Below are 17,371 nucleotides of genomic sequence, written 5' to 3' on the forward strand. Positions count from 1 at the left end.
TAATTTTTTCGTCTTTTTCAATATTTCACTATTTTCTTTTTTTTTTGTATTTTAAATCTCTTTTAAACTATTATTAATCGATACTTATTAATAATAATTTCGCAATTGTATTTTTTTTCTCATAATTGTAATATTTTTATAGTATTTTTAATGAGAAGTTCTCTAAAAATGTATTTTTAAATAAAAATTTTAAATTTAAAGATTAATACAAAAAAGTCAAATAAATTCTAATGAAAATTAAATGTTGAGGTGTTTTAATTCTTGTGAAAAATTTTGCGGCCATAACTTTGTTAACTAAAGTTTTAGCTAGTAAGGAAAAAGCGATCTGGAATCAGTCATTAACTAGCAGGGATTCTTGAGACAAAGTTAAAATAATTACTTATAATTCTCTTCCCTGGAAAAATTTCAGAACTTGTTCTTAAAACAACTAGTTCTAGACGGAGTGCAAAAGAACCACTTTAGATTCTTAAAGAACACGCTTGGAACTAATAATGTCGAAATCCCAGATTGACAAATTCGAATAGTTGTGAACCTTTCTAAGGAATGAGTGTCGACTTTATAACACTTCCTCGGTATCAGTTCCGATGGTGACAATTTCGAACAAAAACAATTTCGAACAAAATAGAACGAGTACATGCTTGATCATGCGTTGTAGAACTAGTTGTGGAACTAATACAATTTCTGCAGGGTTTAAACAATTTCGAAGTTTTCGAACATAAGAAATTTTATAGAACCAATCTGACTAATTCACGAATGAATGACTAATAATAGCATTGTGTGATCCTGGTATTATATTCCGTAAATATTTAAAAGTTCAAAAAAATTTTAAAAATTTTGATTAAACTTAAAAATATAAAAAATTTATCTTAAACAAAACTAAATTTATATATTTTTAAGAATCCTTAAAATCTAGAGATATTTTAACAAGCTTTAAACTTTTTCGAACATAAGTTCGAAAATGTTATCGAAATTAAATTTTATTTAAAAATACATGAAAATTTCAATATACACCTAGGCCTCTATCGGACCTGTTGTGCGCTCCTTAACCAGTGTCTTAGGTGGGAATCGAGCCCACCACCTGCGGTCTACCACACTAAAACATTAACCACAAACCTACCGGAGGCCACTTTTCGAACATAAGTTTGAAATTTTTTTCGAAATTAAGTTCGAATATTTCAAATTTTGAAATATTGAAAAATTTAAAATAAAAATTTATGAAAATCTCCATTTTTTTCAAAAATTTTGAAAATTAAAAATTTTTGGATTTTTTTAAGAATATTGATGATCTAGAGGCTGTTTTAACTGTATTAAACTTTTTCAAACATAAGTTTGATATTTAAAATTTTGGTATATACCATTAAAAAGCTTACATTCTGAGAATGCATTGAAAATACTTCCAAAATTTTAATAAATTTTTAATTTTTTTCAAAAATTTTGAAATTAAAATTGAAAAATGTAAAAATTTTTTAAGATTTCTCATGATCTAGATGTAACAGGTTTAAACTTTTTTAAACATAAGTTCGAAATTTTTTCGAAATTAAGTTCGAATATGGAAAATTTAAGAAAATATTTCTAAATTTTTCCAAAAATTAAAATACAAATTTATGAAAATTTTCAAATTTTTTTCAAAAATTTTGAAATTTAAAATTGAAAAATTTTGGCGTTTTTCAAGAAATTTCTTGAACTAGAGATAATTTTAACAATTTAAACTTTTTTGAAGTTAAGTTAAGATAATCTTAATTAAAAAATGTCGTATTCATTGTATCAAGATGACGAATGTGGATCATTTGCATGACGAGACCAGGTAACTGTATCAATCTGATAACATAATGTGTTGTGGACTAGACAGTTCCTGTTGGCATGCCACATGCCGAGTCACTCCAAACATCAGATTCTGTTGGAGGATTCCCTTCCCAGGCACAACCGGATGGACTTCCGACGCTATCCTAGCGACATCCAATTGCAACCGCCAGAGAAATGTTGCATCAAACGGCGGTCACATTAACGGCTACAGATGAAACAGTGTCCCAGATGAACAATCCCTGCGATCTCGGATTTTGAGAGAAAATTAGATAGGTATTCCAGGTCTTTAGGTCCTTAGATTTATGGTTAAGACCGACTGAGATGACCCAGTTTCTTACTCACAGACACAAAATCTAATAATTATGTTTTAATATTCTTAATTTTAGGAAAGAACTATCGGCCGCAGTCGAACTGTTACAATAACAATAACCTAACTTTTAGCCGAAACGAAAAACGTTAATCTCCGTTTCCCTTACATTAAAGTTTTCGCTTAATCACTTAACGTATTCCAACAAAAAACGGGATTGTAACAAAAACAAGAATCAATTCCATTTTGTTTCAATGCTTTACAATTAAATACAGAATAACAAAATTGCAAAAGGAAGAAAATTTCGAATCGAATTGAAATGCAGAATAGGGATGAAAAAGCTTTTTTAAATAAGAATTTTTAACGATAAAAAATGGTCAGTATCAGGTAATTAGACACTTTTAAAAAATTATCATTATATGAAACGCCTAATCAGCATGAATTCGATTGCCATGTTTTTTGTCTTAAGAACAAGTTTTTAAATAAAATCTTTTAAAAATAACTCTCAGCGGGGCGCCTCATATTAAACATCGTCACCAGTTTAAAACAGTCGTTTAGTCGTAAAATAAGAAAACCGTTTTTCCTCCAAACACATTTTTATTTTGTGTATATATTTTTATGTTTTTTATTTTTTTGTTTTGTTTTTTATATAAATGTATTTATTATAATTAATTTCGCGTCTTTCAATACAACTATTTATTGTATTAATAATTAAAAAAAACTTAAATGAAATAATAAAAAACTAATCTAATCTTCAAAGATTTTTTGTTGTTTTCAAAAAAACTAAATAAAGCAGCCACCGTGGCAAGATCTTATAACATAAAGCAAAAAATAAAAAAACAAACTAAATCATTAAAAGATTTAAAACTAATGGAAAAAAGTAAACAAATATAAATAATATTAAAAAAAGAATTACCTTTAAAAATCTTGAATAAATTTAGTTGTACAGTTAATGAAGTTTTCAAACGCTTGAGTCTTGAGAATAAGTAGGAAGTAGGTATGCAGTTGATTAAATTAGAATTTGTAATAGATTAACTTAAATGGTTTTGCATAAGTTTTTTTTTAAGAATATTTTGGTTAGTTTATTTAATTTGTTAGTTTTTCTTATTATTTGTTTGTTTTTGTTTTGTTCATTTAACACTAATGACGACGAAATAGAACTTTGTGTAGGGCATCGATATCAATTTCTAAAGGAGTTTTATTCGATGAGTGTAAACTGTAAAGAAAGATGAAAAAGAACATAGACTACATTAGGTATTTGTTAAATGTTTTGAGCATACAACCTGGTTCTCACCTTGACGAGCGTATGGCGGGTGCTGTTGGCTTGTTAGATGCTCTGGGATTAACTAATAAACATTTCATAGGCTGACCATCTAGCTGACGATTGTGATAAGTATCTACAGCCTTTTCGGCATCGGCTAATGACTTGTAAATGACTTCGGCTACACCAGGCCGTACAATGCGTGAGTCGTAAAGTTCACCAATATCTTCAAATAGTTCTTTAATATCAGATTGATTGACACTGGTGTGTAAATTGCTGACAACTATGCGATAACCAGTGGATGAGGTAAACATAGCCGAACCACCTCCACCGCCACCCATGGACGAAGAAATGGATGATGACGATGATGGTTTAAGGGGATTTGAGAAAATGCCCATTGAAGCATGTGGATCAGGTGCACGCTCTAAACGTGAACGCATTTCATAAGATAAATGTGAGGTTTGTTCAGGTAGATAACGTCTGGAATATGAGTCTGGACTACGTTCTCTTATGGAGCTGGAGCGCAAAATGCCCTTAGCAGGTGGTGCTGGTAAGTCTGGAGATATACGACGTTCATGTCGTGTAGAATACGGAACTTCATACACATCGAAGGGATCAAAGTGTTCATTGGAAGTTGAACCCCAAGAATTCAAGCGTCTGGGAGCTGGTGGTGCCAACTCATAGGCCATATCGTTTTGTACAGTACGACTAAGCCTAGAGGCAGCGGCATATTCCTCTGTAAAGGATAAAAAGTTATAAAGCTAGTGTCACCTTATTCACTTATATTCTTACAGCCAAAGAATACTATCTAAATGTATTTGTAACAATTTTGTTTTAAATATTTTTATTCCAATTGTGATTTGTTGATAGTACTCTATTTTTAACTAGCCCATTATAATTACCGATTTGTTGGCGTCTTTCGTCCCTGCTATGCCACCCAAAATACTCACCCTCTTCCATTTTCTCCATATTATCGTAGTCAACATAACCCCGTGGTATATCGAAATGATTTTCATGTCGTCTGCTGGTTATAGACGGCAATGAAGAAGTCTTATAATTGGAACTTTTTGTTTTTAAGCCTCCAGCTGGTATAACTTTACTAACGCCCACCGTTCTTCGGCCTCCAGAGCCACCTCCACCACCACCGCTACTACCAGTTCCACTGCCCATTTTACTATATTTATATGTGTTTAATTCCTGCCTTTGCATTAACTTCTGTCGTACATCACCATTATTTCTTGTGATTTCAGCCAACTTATCACGAGCATCTCGAATTTTAGCCCGATTTTTTTGTATAATCTTAAGGCGAGCATCGGTGATGCGTCTGGCTTCCTTAAACACCGGCTTGTTTAGGGTCTTCCTAAGGGGCAGTGCTACTGGCTTTTTGATGCCACTAAAAAATAAGAAAAGTTAGTATTTTTCCACCACTTGCCTGACTGTCGATTTCTTTTCAACGCCATTTTCTTATTGTTTCCTTCTCATCATCATTTGTACTTACAATTTTTTTGAGGGCGCTTGCGTTATTTTTTTACTTTTAATTATATCATCTAAACTCATATCCATCTTGGCGTAGGTTTATTTTATATTCTTGTGGTGGTTTTTATTTATTATTCTATTTAATACATTCACAATTTTCTTTAGTTTGTTGGCAAAAACTACTCGATTTTCTAAGGATTATGAAAAAAGTAGCGGTGCTTGCGGTCTTTTTTTTTCTTTTGATAATTATTATAATGAAGTTGGCTGTAGTTTGTTTGTATTTGAGTTACCAGATGTGTGAGAATAATTGTCAGAGTATTATGTTAAATGTTATGACATAAGAGTTTGGGGTATAGATGTTTAACAGTTCAAAATTATAATTGTAAATATTTAGAAATCATGGTTATAATCATCATGTACATTTGCTTTTAAACATAAGTTAACACATATAACGAACTATTTATTCTGAATAAAAACGTTTAATAAAAATTTAGCACTATTCTAATTTTAAAGTTTATACAGTAAAAGTCCAAAAAAATTGCTCTCCTTTTGTATTAACATTTTTCTACAATTAAAGATATGAACAAAATTTCTTTACTGGAAATTTTAAATTTTAAAAATTTTATCCATGTGGCAATATTTTTTATAGAATTTGACCGTCTACAATTATTGCTGATAAGGCAGTGTACCTGGTGTACCAAGTGGCAACACAGGACAAATAGAATGATGCAAATTTTAAGCAAAATTACAATCTTTTAATATTGGTAAATATATAAAAAAGTAAAACGTATAAAAAATAGTTATTGTAGAGTTGTTTTTATTATATCGCACAATTATTTTGCTATATTTAATAAAAAACAATTATATGTCAAAAACAAAGATTGCCTTGAAATAAGCAAATATGGCAAGTTTACACTTAATTTTTTTCAATGTTGTCAGCACTGCTTTATGTAAACTTCACTTCGCAGTGCTTCATTTATTTTGTAAATTGCTGTGAAAGAGTGAAAAACAATTTTTTGGAAGTGAAAATTTCAACAAATTTAATAAGATTTTTCTATAATTACTTTAAGAAAAACAAACATTAAAGCTATGGCTGTTTAGATTAATGAAATTTTTTAACAAACATAAAGTGTGAAACTGAAATAAAGGCATTTGCAAAAAGTCAAAATTAAAGGAAAAAATCTCAAAGAGAAAGTGTCTAAAGAAAGAAGAGAGTGAAAAAATAAAAATAAATAATAGTCTTTTAACAAAATAAATGCAAAAATTCAAAAGGAAAAGAAAAATTTATTGCAAAATTTTCTTTTGTTAAATAATACAATTTAATGGGCAATGCTAAATCGAGGAATTATAATAAATCCAATAAAATTGAAAAAGAAAATTCTAGGAATTTAAAATCAACTAAATTAACAACAACAGAAACAACGTATAAAAAAGAGGATAATAATAGTAATAACGTTGGTGGGACGACAACAATAACTGCTACTACTACTAGTTCAACTAATACTACTGTGGGTGGTCCATGGTATGAGGAGGTTGGAAATAAAACAACAGCTAGTTCTAACAAAGCACTAAAAGATCCCCAACAAATAGCAATACAACCACAGCAACAACATTATAAACATAAAGCAGCTGATAATTCAGCTGCCTCAGCAGTTGCAGAGCAGCAACGTTTAAAACAGGTAACGTCAGCTTATTTGTTTGTGTTTTTATCTTGTTTTTGTTTTTCTTTATTTATCACAAATAATAACAAAATTGGGTTGCGCTTTAGGAAGATTTATAATAAACTAATTGTGAGGAGAGTAGAAAAATGGGGTTAAAAATGCAGTTGTCAGTTACTGATCAATGTCATAAAACATAATAAATAAAAAAACAAACAACAGCAATAATCTAAGTGCAAATACTTAAGTGGTCAGTAAACCTTAACACTCGCAGCTTTTGTTTGTTTTTGGTTTTTCTTTTTGTAAATTTTCTTTTTACATTGTTATTGCCAAGAATGTTAACAACAACCCCTGTTAAAAAAGTTTACTACGTTTTAAAGGGAGTTGGGTTGGGAGTTTAAGAACGTCAAGAGTTTATTGGCTTCAATAAATTTAACCTCACTTTATACGCCTCAAGTAAAATAACAAAAACAATACCTCAACAACACCCCTTCGCCGCAGCAACTTATACATATTTAATCATACATATTACTTTGCTCATGTTTTTCTTTTTGATTTTTTCTATTTATTTTTGTTGGTGTTGCTGTAGAATTTTGTTTTCAACTTGAAATATTTTTGGTTTTTTGGTATGAATAATAAATTTGTATGATTTCGTACATAATTATGTTTCTGCGTAGTATGTGCAGGTATGTAAATCACAAAGAAACCATCGCCATCATCATCACCACCGCCCCACATGTTAATCTTCTAACAATGTCATTTAAAGCGTCATTGTTGGGCATGAGGTGCCAGGGATTTTTAAAGGTCTTTGTTAGGTTTTAATCCTTGTTAATAGCTATTCATGTGTGTGTATTATAAAGAGGTAATATTTGCTAGTAAGTGCGGAAATAAGTCGAAATGTGAGTAAACGTTATAGAAATCTAATATGTACCTACCTAATAGATTGGAAAAATAGTTAGACTAAGGCCCAATTTTTAGGTGAAGGATTAGGGATTTAATTAATATTAATATTCAAAAATTGTTTTTGAATACTCATGGCGAGTTTTTCTAATAAAGATTATCTTCATTCTTTGGCTTAATATAGGTTTCGTGATTTTCAGTTATCAGTAAAGTTACTTATTATCTTAGTTTAACTGAGTGCAATTGGCCAATTAAACTCAAGTTATAAGTGAGAAAACATACTTAACAAAAACAATAAAACAATGATTTCGAAAGAACAAAAACTTAATATTTTAAGTAAATTGCAATTTTCTGATTTGTTATATTTATTATTGTTTTAAATGTTTATTAAACATTTTTCCAAAATTTTCCATTTTACAAAAGTATTGTTTGCAAAAAACAGCTGTTCATTGTTTATGTTTTTGAGTGAAAAGTTGGTAATACTAACAAAGCTAACTGAGCTTAAATCTAAAACTGAAAAACACAATCATAGGTTAAAGTCCGCCTAAATTTGTTCCGAGATTAATCTAACAGCAAGTTAAGCCTAGTTTAACTGAGGAGTAAGAAACCCGCCCTCAATCAGCTAATTTTGTTAGCTAGTTTAAACGTCCAATGAAGGCCATCTGTCCGTCCGCCTGGCTGTCCATGTAAACCTTGTGCGCAAGGTACAGGTCACAATTTTTAATATAATTGGATGAAATTTGGCCCAAAGACAAAGCATAATGAAAATGGATAAAATCGGTCGATTATTACGCCTAGCCCCCATACAACTATACCCCCTGAATAGGGCTTTGGGCTCATAATTAAGTTAAATGTTATTTTATGTCAATAAAAGTCTGCAAAACTTAGTTTTATACAACTTTTAATGACACTACCGATTGTTGTAATGATCGGGCCTCATTTGACCTTAGGACCCATACAAGCTTCCCTCAGAAAATGACTAGAAGGTCAAAATTTACCTATAAACACTAAAAACCCTTTAAATTCTACATAAGTAACTTTGAAGTAGACGTGGAGTCCTCTACCAACATTTATAAGGATAGGTCCATATTTTCCCCTACTCCCCTTTGAGCATTCTTGTAAAAAATCTGTTCTTCTGTCAAAAATAAGTAAAAATATTCCGAAATTAAATTAAAAAACAAATCAAATGCTTTTTTTAAATAATCCTCATTTTTAACATACTGACTGGTATAGGGTATCATATATGGTCGGCTATGCCCTACTATACATTCATACTTGTTTTGTTATTGATTTGTTTTTGTTTTAAAAAATTTTATTTGAAAAATGTTTATAACATAAAACGCTACAACGATACGACAACGATTGTGAATTGGACAATTGTTATTCATGTTGTTAGTATTAACTAGTAGGTTTAACAGGTCATTTAGATGCATCCAGATTTAATGAATTTTAAAGAAAAACTATTTCTTTTTGTTGTGTAAATCCGTGAATTAAATTTTTAACTTAAAAATTTTGCTTTAAATATTTAATAATTTGCACTAATTCATTGTATTGTACAGTGATTTAAATTCGTTTTATATGAACTTCTTTTGCAAAATATATACTTTTTGTTTTATTTTTTTTTGTTAGAATAAGAGTAATTGTGTGCAAAAATATTCAAACACATTTGTTTATACAAATTTTCTTTATAAAATAAATAATAAAACGTATTTAAAAAAAGCAAAAGTGTCCGACAATATAATACCATACTACGTTAATATGTAATTTATAAAAGTTGAACTGAATGTAATGGAAGCAACCAACAAAGAAATTTTTTTGAATTTTAACACGAGTTGAAGTATCAGAAGTGATCTATTGTACATTTTGAAATAGCGGTTGGAAACTATTGGGAACTATTTGTATAGAAACTAGATAAAACTGGGCATTTATTACAAACAGTTTAGAAATAGTTTTAGTCTTATTTATAGACTTTTAATGTGATTGCAAATGTCTATTTGATATGTATGTGCAATGAATATAAATACGAAATGATTGTTACAAAACAGTTGCACAAATGCATTATACCTTTCCTATAATGTACAACACTTAAACATGCATAAACTCTTGTCATAATGTCGAAAAAATCATTAATTTTTCTTGATGCAAAACAACATCTAATCTTTTTAAATGTTTTTTACTTATTTTTGTTTAACATTTCTTTCAACAATAAAAATTTTCAGCCCTATTCAAGAATAAAAAGACAATGAAAATTTTAATTTTAACAAAAGTTTCTGGAATGTTGCTCAGTGCTAAAAAACAAAATTATTTTATAAAATTAATGTAAAAATCCTATTATTAAATATTAAACGAAAAACATTTCCTTTTAAAACTTTATAATTTAATAAATCCACTAGTCTTCTTAAGTTATTTATTTTTCAAACTTTTAACACAAACAAGTTTAATTTGTTAAAATTTGTTTACAAAAAAAAAAAAAAACACAATTAAGTTCAATTACAGAAAATTCGCTAGAAATGTTACGCCATTACATACATATATTCTTAGTATGTATGTTTCTTTTTCTAATATTTTTTATATTACAATTCATTTTAATTTTAATGAGTGGGAGAGTACATGACCTCAGTCATTATATGTATATGAAATGTTAGTTTTAATGATGCTCTAACACTTTTTTTGTACTATACATATTTTGTATAAATTAACTAAGCTGTTGGTTTATTTATTTAGTTACTCATTTGTTCACTCACTGACAGAATTTTTGTTCGTTTATTTTGAGCAATAATACTATAACAACATAGAGAACTAATAATATTATAACATATATTTAAAGGAATGTTGTGTTTAATTTAGAATATTTTATTTTTCTTAATTTTTTGAAAATTTAATTTGTTATTACTTTAGTTATTAAATTCTAGAGAATCTAGAAATTCTTTTTTTTTTTTAATTTTTATATTAATATTACAATATTAGCTTCTGTTACGGCATAAATCTGATATGATTTTCTTAGTTTTTGAACTTTCTTTTTATCAGATTCTTAAAATTTTCTTATTAATACAACTTAGGTTTTTTGAAAAGTATGATTTTATAACAATTTATTCTTTTAACAATCTGTTTTTAATATAGAAAAAGTACATAAACTATTTGTATACAAGAGTCAAGAAACTTTTTATTACAAAAAACTAAAAATGTGTGAAGTGTTAAATCTAGTATCAAAAATTAATGTTTTCTACATGAGAGAATCGAAACAAATTAGATTTTTATAAATAATTTATTCAATTAGAAAATCGATGAGTTTAATGTTTATACTCAGTTGTTTTGTAAATCATGTCATCTCACTATAAGATAAATTTCAAAATAGTACTTCTATGGATTAAAAGTGTAATAGATTATTTTCAGTTTTATTTTATCTTTTGACAAATTTACTAAAGAATCTATGGACTAGCCTTGGACTAAGCTATTGACTACTATATGCAACATTTTGTTAAATAGTAGAAAAACCTTTGTATAAACAAGTCACAAAACTAATCCAAATATATGGAATAAACATACTCTATTTAACATTGTGATGTCTTAGAAGAGGACCACGTAATTCATCCATGCATTAAATTAGAGTAATCCCAAAATGTCTCCCTTTATCCATCCATCCATGCATTACATCAGAGCAAAACCAAAATTTCTCCCTTGTTAAAATTATGGGATTACATCATCCGCAACATAATCCCATGTAATGCAGATTTGAATACTCAATTAGTTAATTTTGTTTGCTATGTTTGCAATGAAAGTGATTTAAACTTAAGCAAAAAATGCAAAAGTGTAAAAAAAAAACAATTAAATTTTTACAGAAATAAACATTAATGACCAATCTTTAGGAGAAGAATTAGGGATTAAATTAAAAGCTGTTTTGAATGTTGTTTTTGAATACTTAATCAGCCAATTTTGTTTGTTAGTTTAAGCGCCCATGGAGGTGGTTTCAACTTGAGCACGAAATGCAAAAGTGCAAGCAGCCAAAATAATAATACAATTTTTATTTAAAAAAAAAAATTAAAATGTTTGGTTTATCGTTTAATATAAATAAATTAACTTTTCATTAATTTTCTTATTACATTTACAATTGTCTTCTTAAATTTTATAAAACACTCCAATACTATTTATAGTAAAGTAGTTTTTGGATTACATAAATGAATCATGTATTCCAATAATTTTGTCAGGGACTCTTTAGACTCAAATATTGTCTAGTTTATTCATTAGTCTACTAAATATTATAAATATTATAATACTAAATATTCTAGGGAGGACTATACATTTTAATTGTCTATGGATTAACACATTTACTACTCTATGGACTAGTCGTTTCACTATTTGGTGGACTAGTGTATTGTCGATAACTCGACTATCGTCTGTGAATAAAGTCGAAAAGTCGACTTTGGAAATAGAAGTCGAAAAAAGTTGATAAGTCGAAAAATATCGAAAAAGTCGGAAGAAGTCGAAAATTTTAAATAAGTGGAAAAAAAGTCAAAAACTCTAAAATAGTCGGAAAAACTCGAAAAAGTAAAAAAATAGTCGAAAAATTCGAAAAGTCGGAAATAGTCAAAAATTCGGAAAATGTCGAAAAGTCGAAAAATCGACTTTTAATTAAATGAAAAAAGTCGAAAAAATCGACTTTTAATAAAATGCAAAAAGACGAAAGTCGGAAGAAGTCGAAAATTTTAAATAAGTGGAAAAAAGTCAAAAACTTTAAAATAGTCGGAAAAACTCGAAAAAGTAAAAAATAGTCGAAAAATTCGAAAAGTCGGAAAATGTCGAAAAGTCGAAAAATCGACTTTTAATTAAATGAAAAAAGTCGAAAAAATCGACTTTTAATAAAATGCAAAAATACGAAAAGTTGACTTTTAACTAAAAGCTAAAAGTGGAAAAGTCGACTTTTCGTTTCAACTATAGAACCCTTATTATTATACTGACTAGTCGACTAACTATACCATTCTGTGAACTAGTTTGTGGTCTAGTCGTTAGACTAGTTTAAAAAATATAGTCTATGAATACGACTATAGAGTAATGTATCTTGGAAGAGTTTTTCATTTCAAAAAAGAAAAATTTTATATGATTGGTTTAAATTGTGCGCAAAAATTGGACTTTTTTTTAAATATTTTCAATATTTAATAATTTTCTTTAAGAAATTTTGAAATTTCATTAAATCATTTCTCAAAACTTAGGGGGTTATAATGTAAATTCCTTCCTCTCACTTCACTTCATTTTACATATAAATTGTTTTTGTATTTTCAAAAATTTGTACGAAAATATTTTTAACGCAATATGAAGTTTTTAACAAACTATTATAATAAATAATTTCAATAAAAATTAGAAATTAAAAAAACAATTAAAACTTAATACATATTTCCTTAATAAAAGAATAATGTCAATAAAAACGAAACAACAAAGAAAGTTGAATAAAAAAACCGGTTGTTTTTGCGTTCAAAAGAAATAGATCGAAATCACTTAAATAGATAATAAATTATGAGTAAACAATATTAAATTTTTTATTTTTACTACGCATAATATTGAAAACCTTTAACTAAATGTAAACTTTGATTGATAACTCACACTTTTTAAAAATGTCAACATATTAAATTTTACATAAATTTCTATAAGTATTTAACTAATTTGTTGCTTCTTTTAAGTATTTTTTTTTGTACAATCTCTTACGTTATTCTACAACAACATTTGTTATAATAATAAATAATGTTAGATCACAAAATGAGTTAAATAAATATTTTGTTTATTTTTCTGTTTATTTTTTTTTGCGTTTTAAAAATTATGTATTTCTTACGTTTGCTCTCTCAAGCGCCAGAAACTCTCACAAATCTTTTCTATTTAACTTTTTGAGACTTAATTACGCACTTTGTTAAAGTAATATATTCAAAACAAACAATTTTAAAGGTGTTCTTTTTTTTACGGAATCAGTATGTATTTATATAAACGATCGTCGTTTAATGATTTATTATAATTTATATACAATATTAATGAGAACCATGAACTATTCCAATGTTTGTTTTTAGAATAATACAAAATGCTATTCTAAATACTCTGGTGACCTTGTCATTTTACAGAATGATGTGTAAGTGAAAATTTAAAGAATTTTTATTTTATGAGTGTTTTGAAAAATGATTTGAAATTAATGTTTTGCTTTATCAGCAATACTTATAGAGTTTGTTTTACTAAATAATATATGTGATAAAGATATATCCGATAGAAATTTGAATTTATTGTAGAATTTTTTTTTTCGAAAATATCTAATATTTTTTACAAAATTTCAAACCAAAATTTTGAATTTTCACAATGCGAAACTTTCCCTGAAACTTACGAATTTCATTAATTAGAAATTTAAATTTTCACTAAAAGTTTTAAAATTTTCATAAGATGAAAAGTTCAAAATTTTAATAAATATTCAAAATTTTACTAAAATTCAAAATTTTACTAAAATTCAAAATTTTACTAAAACTCAAAATTTTACTAAAATTCAAAATTTTGCTAAAAATCAAAATTTTATTAAAATTCAAAATTTCACTAAAAATTTAAAATTTTACTAAAAATTCAAAATTTTACTAAAAATTCAAAATTTTACTGAAAATTTAAAATTTTACTAAAAATTCAAAATTTAACTAAAAATTCAAAATTTTACTAAAAATTCAAAATTTTACTAAAAATTTAAAATTTTACTTAAAATTTAAAATTTTACTTAAAATTTAAAATTTTACTAAAAATTTAAAATTTTACTAGAATTAAAAATTCCAAATTTTATTAGAAATTTTAAATTTTATTAAAAATTTTAAATTTTATTAAAAATTTAAAATCTTATTAAAATTTTGAAATTTTATTACAAACTCCTGCGGTAGGTTAGTGATTAGTGTTCTAGTCTGGTAGACGGGAGCTAGTGGGTTCAAAAGTTTATTAAAAATTCTAAATTTGATTTGAAATGCGAAATTTTATTAAAAATTCTAAATTTTACTAGAAATTAGAAATTTTTTTATAAAATTCCAAACTTCTCTAGATATTGGAAATTTCGCTAAAAATTTATAAATTTTCCTTAAATTCAAAATTTTACACAAATTTGAAAATAATAATATCTATCGAAATATCAAAAGATATTAGAAAATTTACTAAATATTTACTAATAAGTTGTTTTTTTTTTTGTTGACTGAATGATTTTAAAGTTTGTCTTAACAATAATAAGACGTTGAGTTTTTTAGGGCGTGTTTTTCTGATAAAGATTATCTTCATTCTTTATTTAAACATGGCTTTCTAAATGTTTTGTATTTTTCAGTAAAGTTATACATTTTACAAAAGTAATATTTGCAAAAAACAGCTGTTTAGTGTTTTTGTTTTTGACTGAAAAGTTGGCAATACTAACAAAGTTAACTGATCTAGATCCATAACTGAAAAACACAATCATCAGTTAAAGTCCGAATAAATTTATTCCGTGTTTAATCTAACAGCAAGTTAAGCCTAGTTTAACTGAGTAGTAAGAAATCCGCCCTTAATCTTAAGAATTTTTCTATGAGAAGCAAATCCTGATAAAAATTTAAACATTTTAAAAATTACTGCAGAATATTAAAAATATTAAACATTTTATCAAATTACAACTAAAATCCGATTTTTGTTGAATGCTTTATGACCTCAGCATTTGTCTTATGAAACCCTAGATGTATGTAAGTTCATAATAATATATTGATTATTATTACTTGATTAAAATCTTTTGGGACACTCAACCCACAATGTTGTCTTATAGATAATCAGATTATTCACTTTATATACAATTTGTATTCAAGTAAACACTTCGTTAGTAAGAAATAAAGAAACGCAAAGTTAAGCAAATATCTTCACACACATGTTTGTACTACAAAAAAATAAAGAATCCATTTAATCGTATTGTTTTTTTTGTCTTTGCTGTTGTAGAAGAAAAATGATAAGATTTCTCTATATTATTTCATCAGACTAAGCGACGTTAACAGTAGCACAAACAAGCATAGAGATAATAGTTTTTTTCGAGGGGGTTTGCAAAAAAAAAAAAAAAAATCAAAAATCAACAAACTACAAACAACGTAATTTACCTCTAGGAAAGTGTGAATATGTCGTAGGTATTGTCCAATTTCAATGTCTATATATATAAGTTTGTATGTATGTCAATCTGTCTATCTTTGTATAATGATATTGTTGTTATCATTATCATATTCATTTACTATGTCTGACTAGTTTTTTTGTATTATTTTTATTGTTGTTTTTATTAATTAATTGCGAGCAGTTTTGTTTTTTTTTTGCAAATATTTTTTTTGCTTTTACAGCAAAAACATTTTTTTATTTTTGCTTTTATTTCCTTATACAATAGTTTTTTTTTTCAAAGTATATATTTTGTTTTTATAATAAAACACATTATTTATACAATTTCATTTTATTTGTCGTCTATCGCGTAGTTTTTTTATTATTTTTAAATTATTTCAAAACCAACACGTTTATTTATATATTTTTTTGTTTTCTAACCAGACACACATGTGCTTAACATTTTAACAAAAAAAAATAACTTTATAATAAATAAACAAATTGTTTTGGTTGTTGCTGTTTTTTTTTTCTATACAACTTTTACCATATTTAATCATCAACATTATTTTGCTGTTGATTTTGCAAAGTAAAACATAAGAACTCTTGACAGTTACATTTTGATATTACAAATATATACAATTACGTTTTAGTTTAATAATTTTTGCAGTGTTTTAAAAGAAAAATATTGTTTATTTTATAAATTTGTTTACAAGTTAAAAAAAACATAATTAAATAGTGTAAGTTTTTTAACAAAAATAAAAGTGAATGTTATGTTAGTGAATGTTATTTTTTAGGGCCGGTTTTTTACTACTCAGTTAAACTAGGCTTAACTTGCTGTTAAATTAAACTCGGAACAAATTTAGGCGGACTTTAACCGATGATTGTGTTTTTCAGGTATTGATCTAGAATCAGTTAACTTGGTTGGGTTAGGTTAGGTTAACAGGCTGTATCTTGCTGTTCGCATTAGGGGCACACTTGGGTCCATGTTGTGATCTCTTTGTGGTACCTGAAAAGAGAAAGAAAACGGCCATCTACTCTGGTTTCCTATCCAAACCATTTATTCGAACGAATAAAGGAGTCTATCCTTTGGATGTTCGCCTCAGATAGATCCGTTAAGTCGTGCATGACATTGGCTACTAGCAGATTCAATCTATTCTCCGCTAGGGCAGGGCACTGACAGATGAAGTAAACAGTACTCCCTTCATTCTCTTCGTCTTGACAGCTCCTGCAGAAGTCATTACTAGGAAGTTCTAGTCTTCTAGCATGGAGCCCAAAAGGCCAGTCACCACTGCAATTATGTTCCGTAGATTTGCTCTCGAAAACTGAATTAGGAGATCGTGATCTACGTGGGTCATACGACGGCCACATGATCCTCGCCAGTCTACAGATAGCCTCAGTCGACCATCTGTGTTGCGCAATCTCGTGGAGTTTTTCACGAATCGAGCGTTTGCAGCTTGAAAGCCGAATGCCAACAAAATTGTCGGTGTACTCTGTTGCTAGTGAGGAACTCACTTTCACAAGAGAGGTATTGCCAGGTATCTGTCGATGACCTGGAATCCAATACAGTCCCACTGTAGAATGTTTCGCAATCTCGTTTAGAGATGCCCAGCACTCTAGGATCAGGTGTGATGTTGTATAAACACCACTTATAGCCCTTAGGGCAGCCTGACTATCGGTATAAATTCAGTTTAACTGAGTGTAAAAGACCAATTAAACTCAAGTTATAAGTGAGAAAACACAATTAACAAAAACAATAAAACAATGATTTCGGAAGAATAAAAACTTAATATTTTAAGTAAATTGCAATTTTCTGATTTTTTTGTTTTATTTATTATTGTTTTAAATGTTTATTTAACATTTTTTAAAAATTTTCCATTT

General features: G+C 27.6%; 2 protein-coding genes across 4 annotated transcripts in view; one reads left to right on the plus strand and one right to left on the minus strand.

The window, feature by feature from the left end:
* Positions 1 to 3,218: 3,218 nt before the first annotated feature.
* LOC111676002 lies at positions 3,219 to 5,100 on the minus strand. Of its 3 annotated transcripts, none has more exons than XM_046945418.1 (4): positions 4,870 to 5,100; positions 4,274 to 4,764; positions 3,405 to 4,107; positions 3,219 to 3,326 (listed from the first exon to the last, which is right to left on the minus strand). In XM_046945418.1, exons 1-4 carry the CDS (start codon positions 4,932 to 4,934, stop codon positions 3,251 to 3,253), a joined length of 1,335 nt encoding a protein of 444 aa, XP_046801374.1. In that variant the 5' UTR covers positions 4,935 to 5,100; the 3' UTR covers positions 3,219 to 3,250. The 3 variants fall into 3 exon arrangements, with proteins under 3 accessions (XP_046801374.1, XP_046801375.1, XP_023292652.2); XM_046945419.1 differs by having other exon boundaries at positions 3,394 to 4,107; XM_023436884.2 differs by having other exon boundaries at positions 4,322 to 4,764; positions 4,870 to 5,098.
* Positions 5,101 to 5,826: 726 nt separating this feature from the next.
* The window catches only part of LOC111676027 (serine/threonine-protein kinase S6KL), a 77,781-nt gene continuing 66,236 nt past the window's right edge, over positions 5,827 to 17,371 (plus strand). The window contains exon 1 of the mRNA XM_023436906.2: positions 5,827 to 6,526. Coding sequence (XP_023292674.2) covers positions 6,170 to 6,526 — 357 coding nt within the window. The 5' untranslated portion in view covers positions 5,827 to 6,169. The remainder of the gene's footprint in view (positions 6,527 to 17,371) is intronic.

Source organism: Lucilia cuprina, chromosome 3, assembly GCF_022045245.1.
Source record: "Lucilia cuprina isolate Lc7/37 chromosome 3, ASM2204524v1, whole genome shotgun sequence".
Lineage (NCBI taxonomy): Eukaryota > Metazoa > Arthropoda > Insecta > Diptera > Calliphoridae > Lucilia > Lucilia cuprina.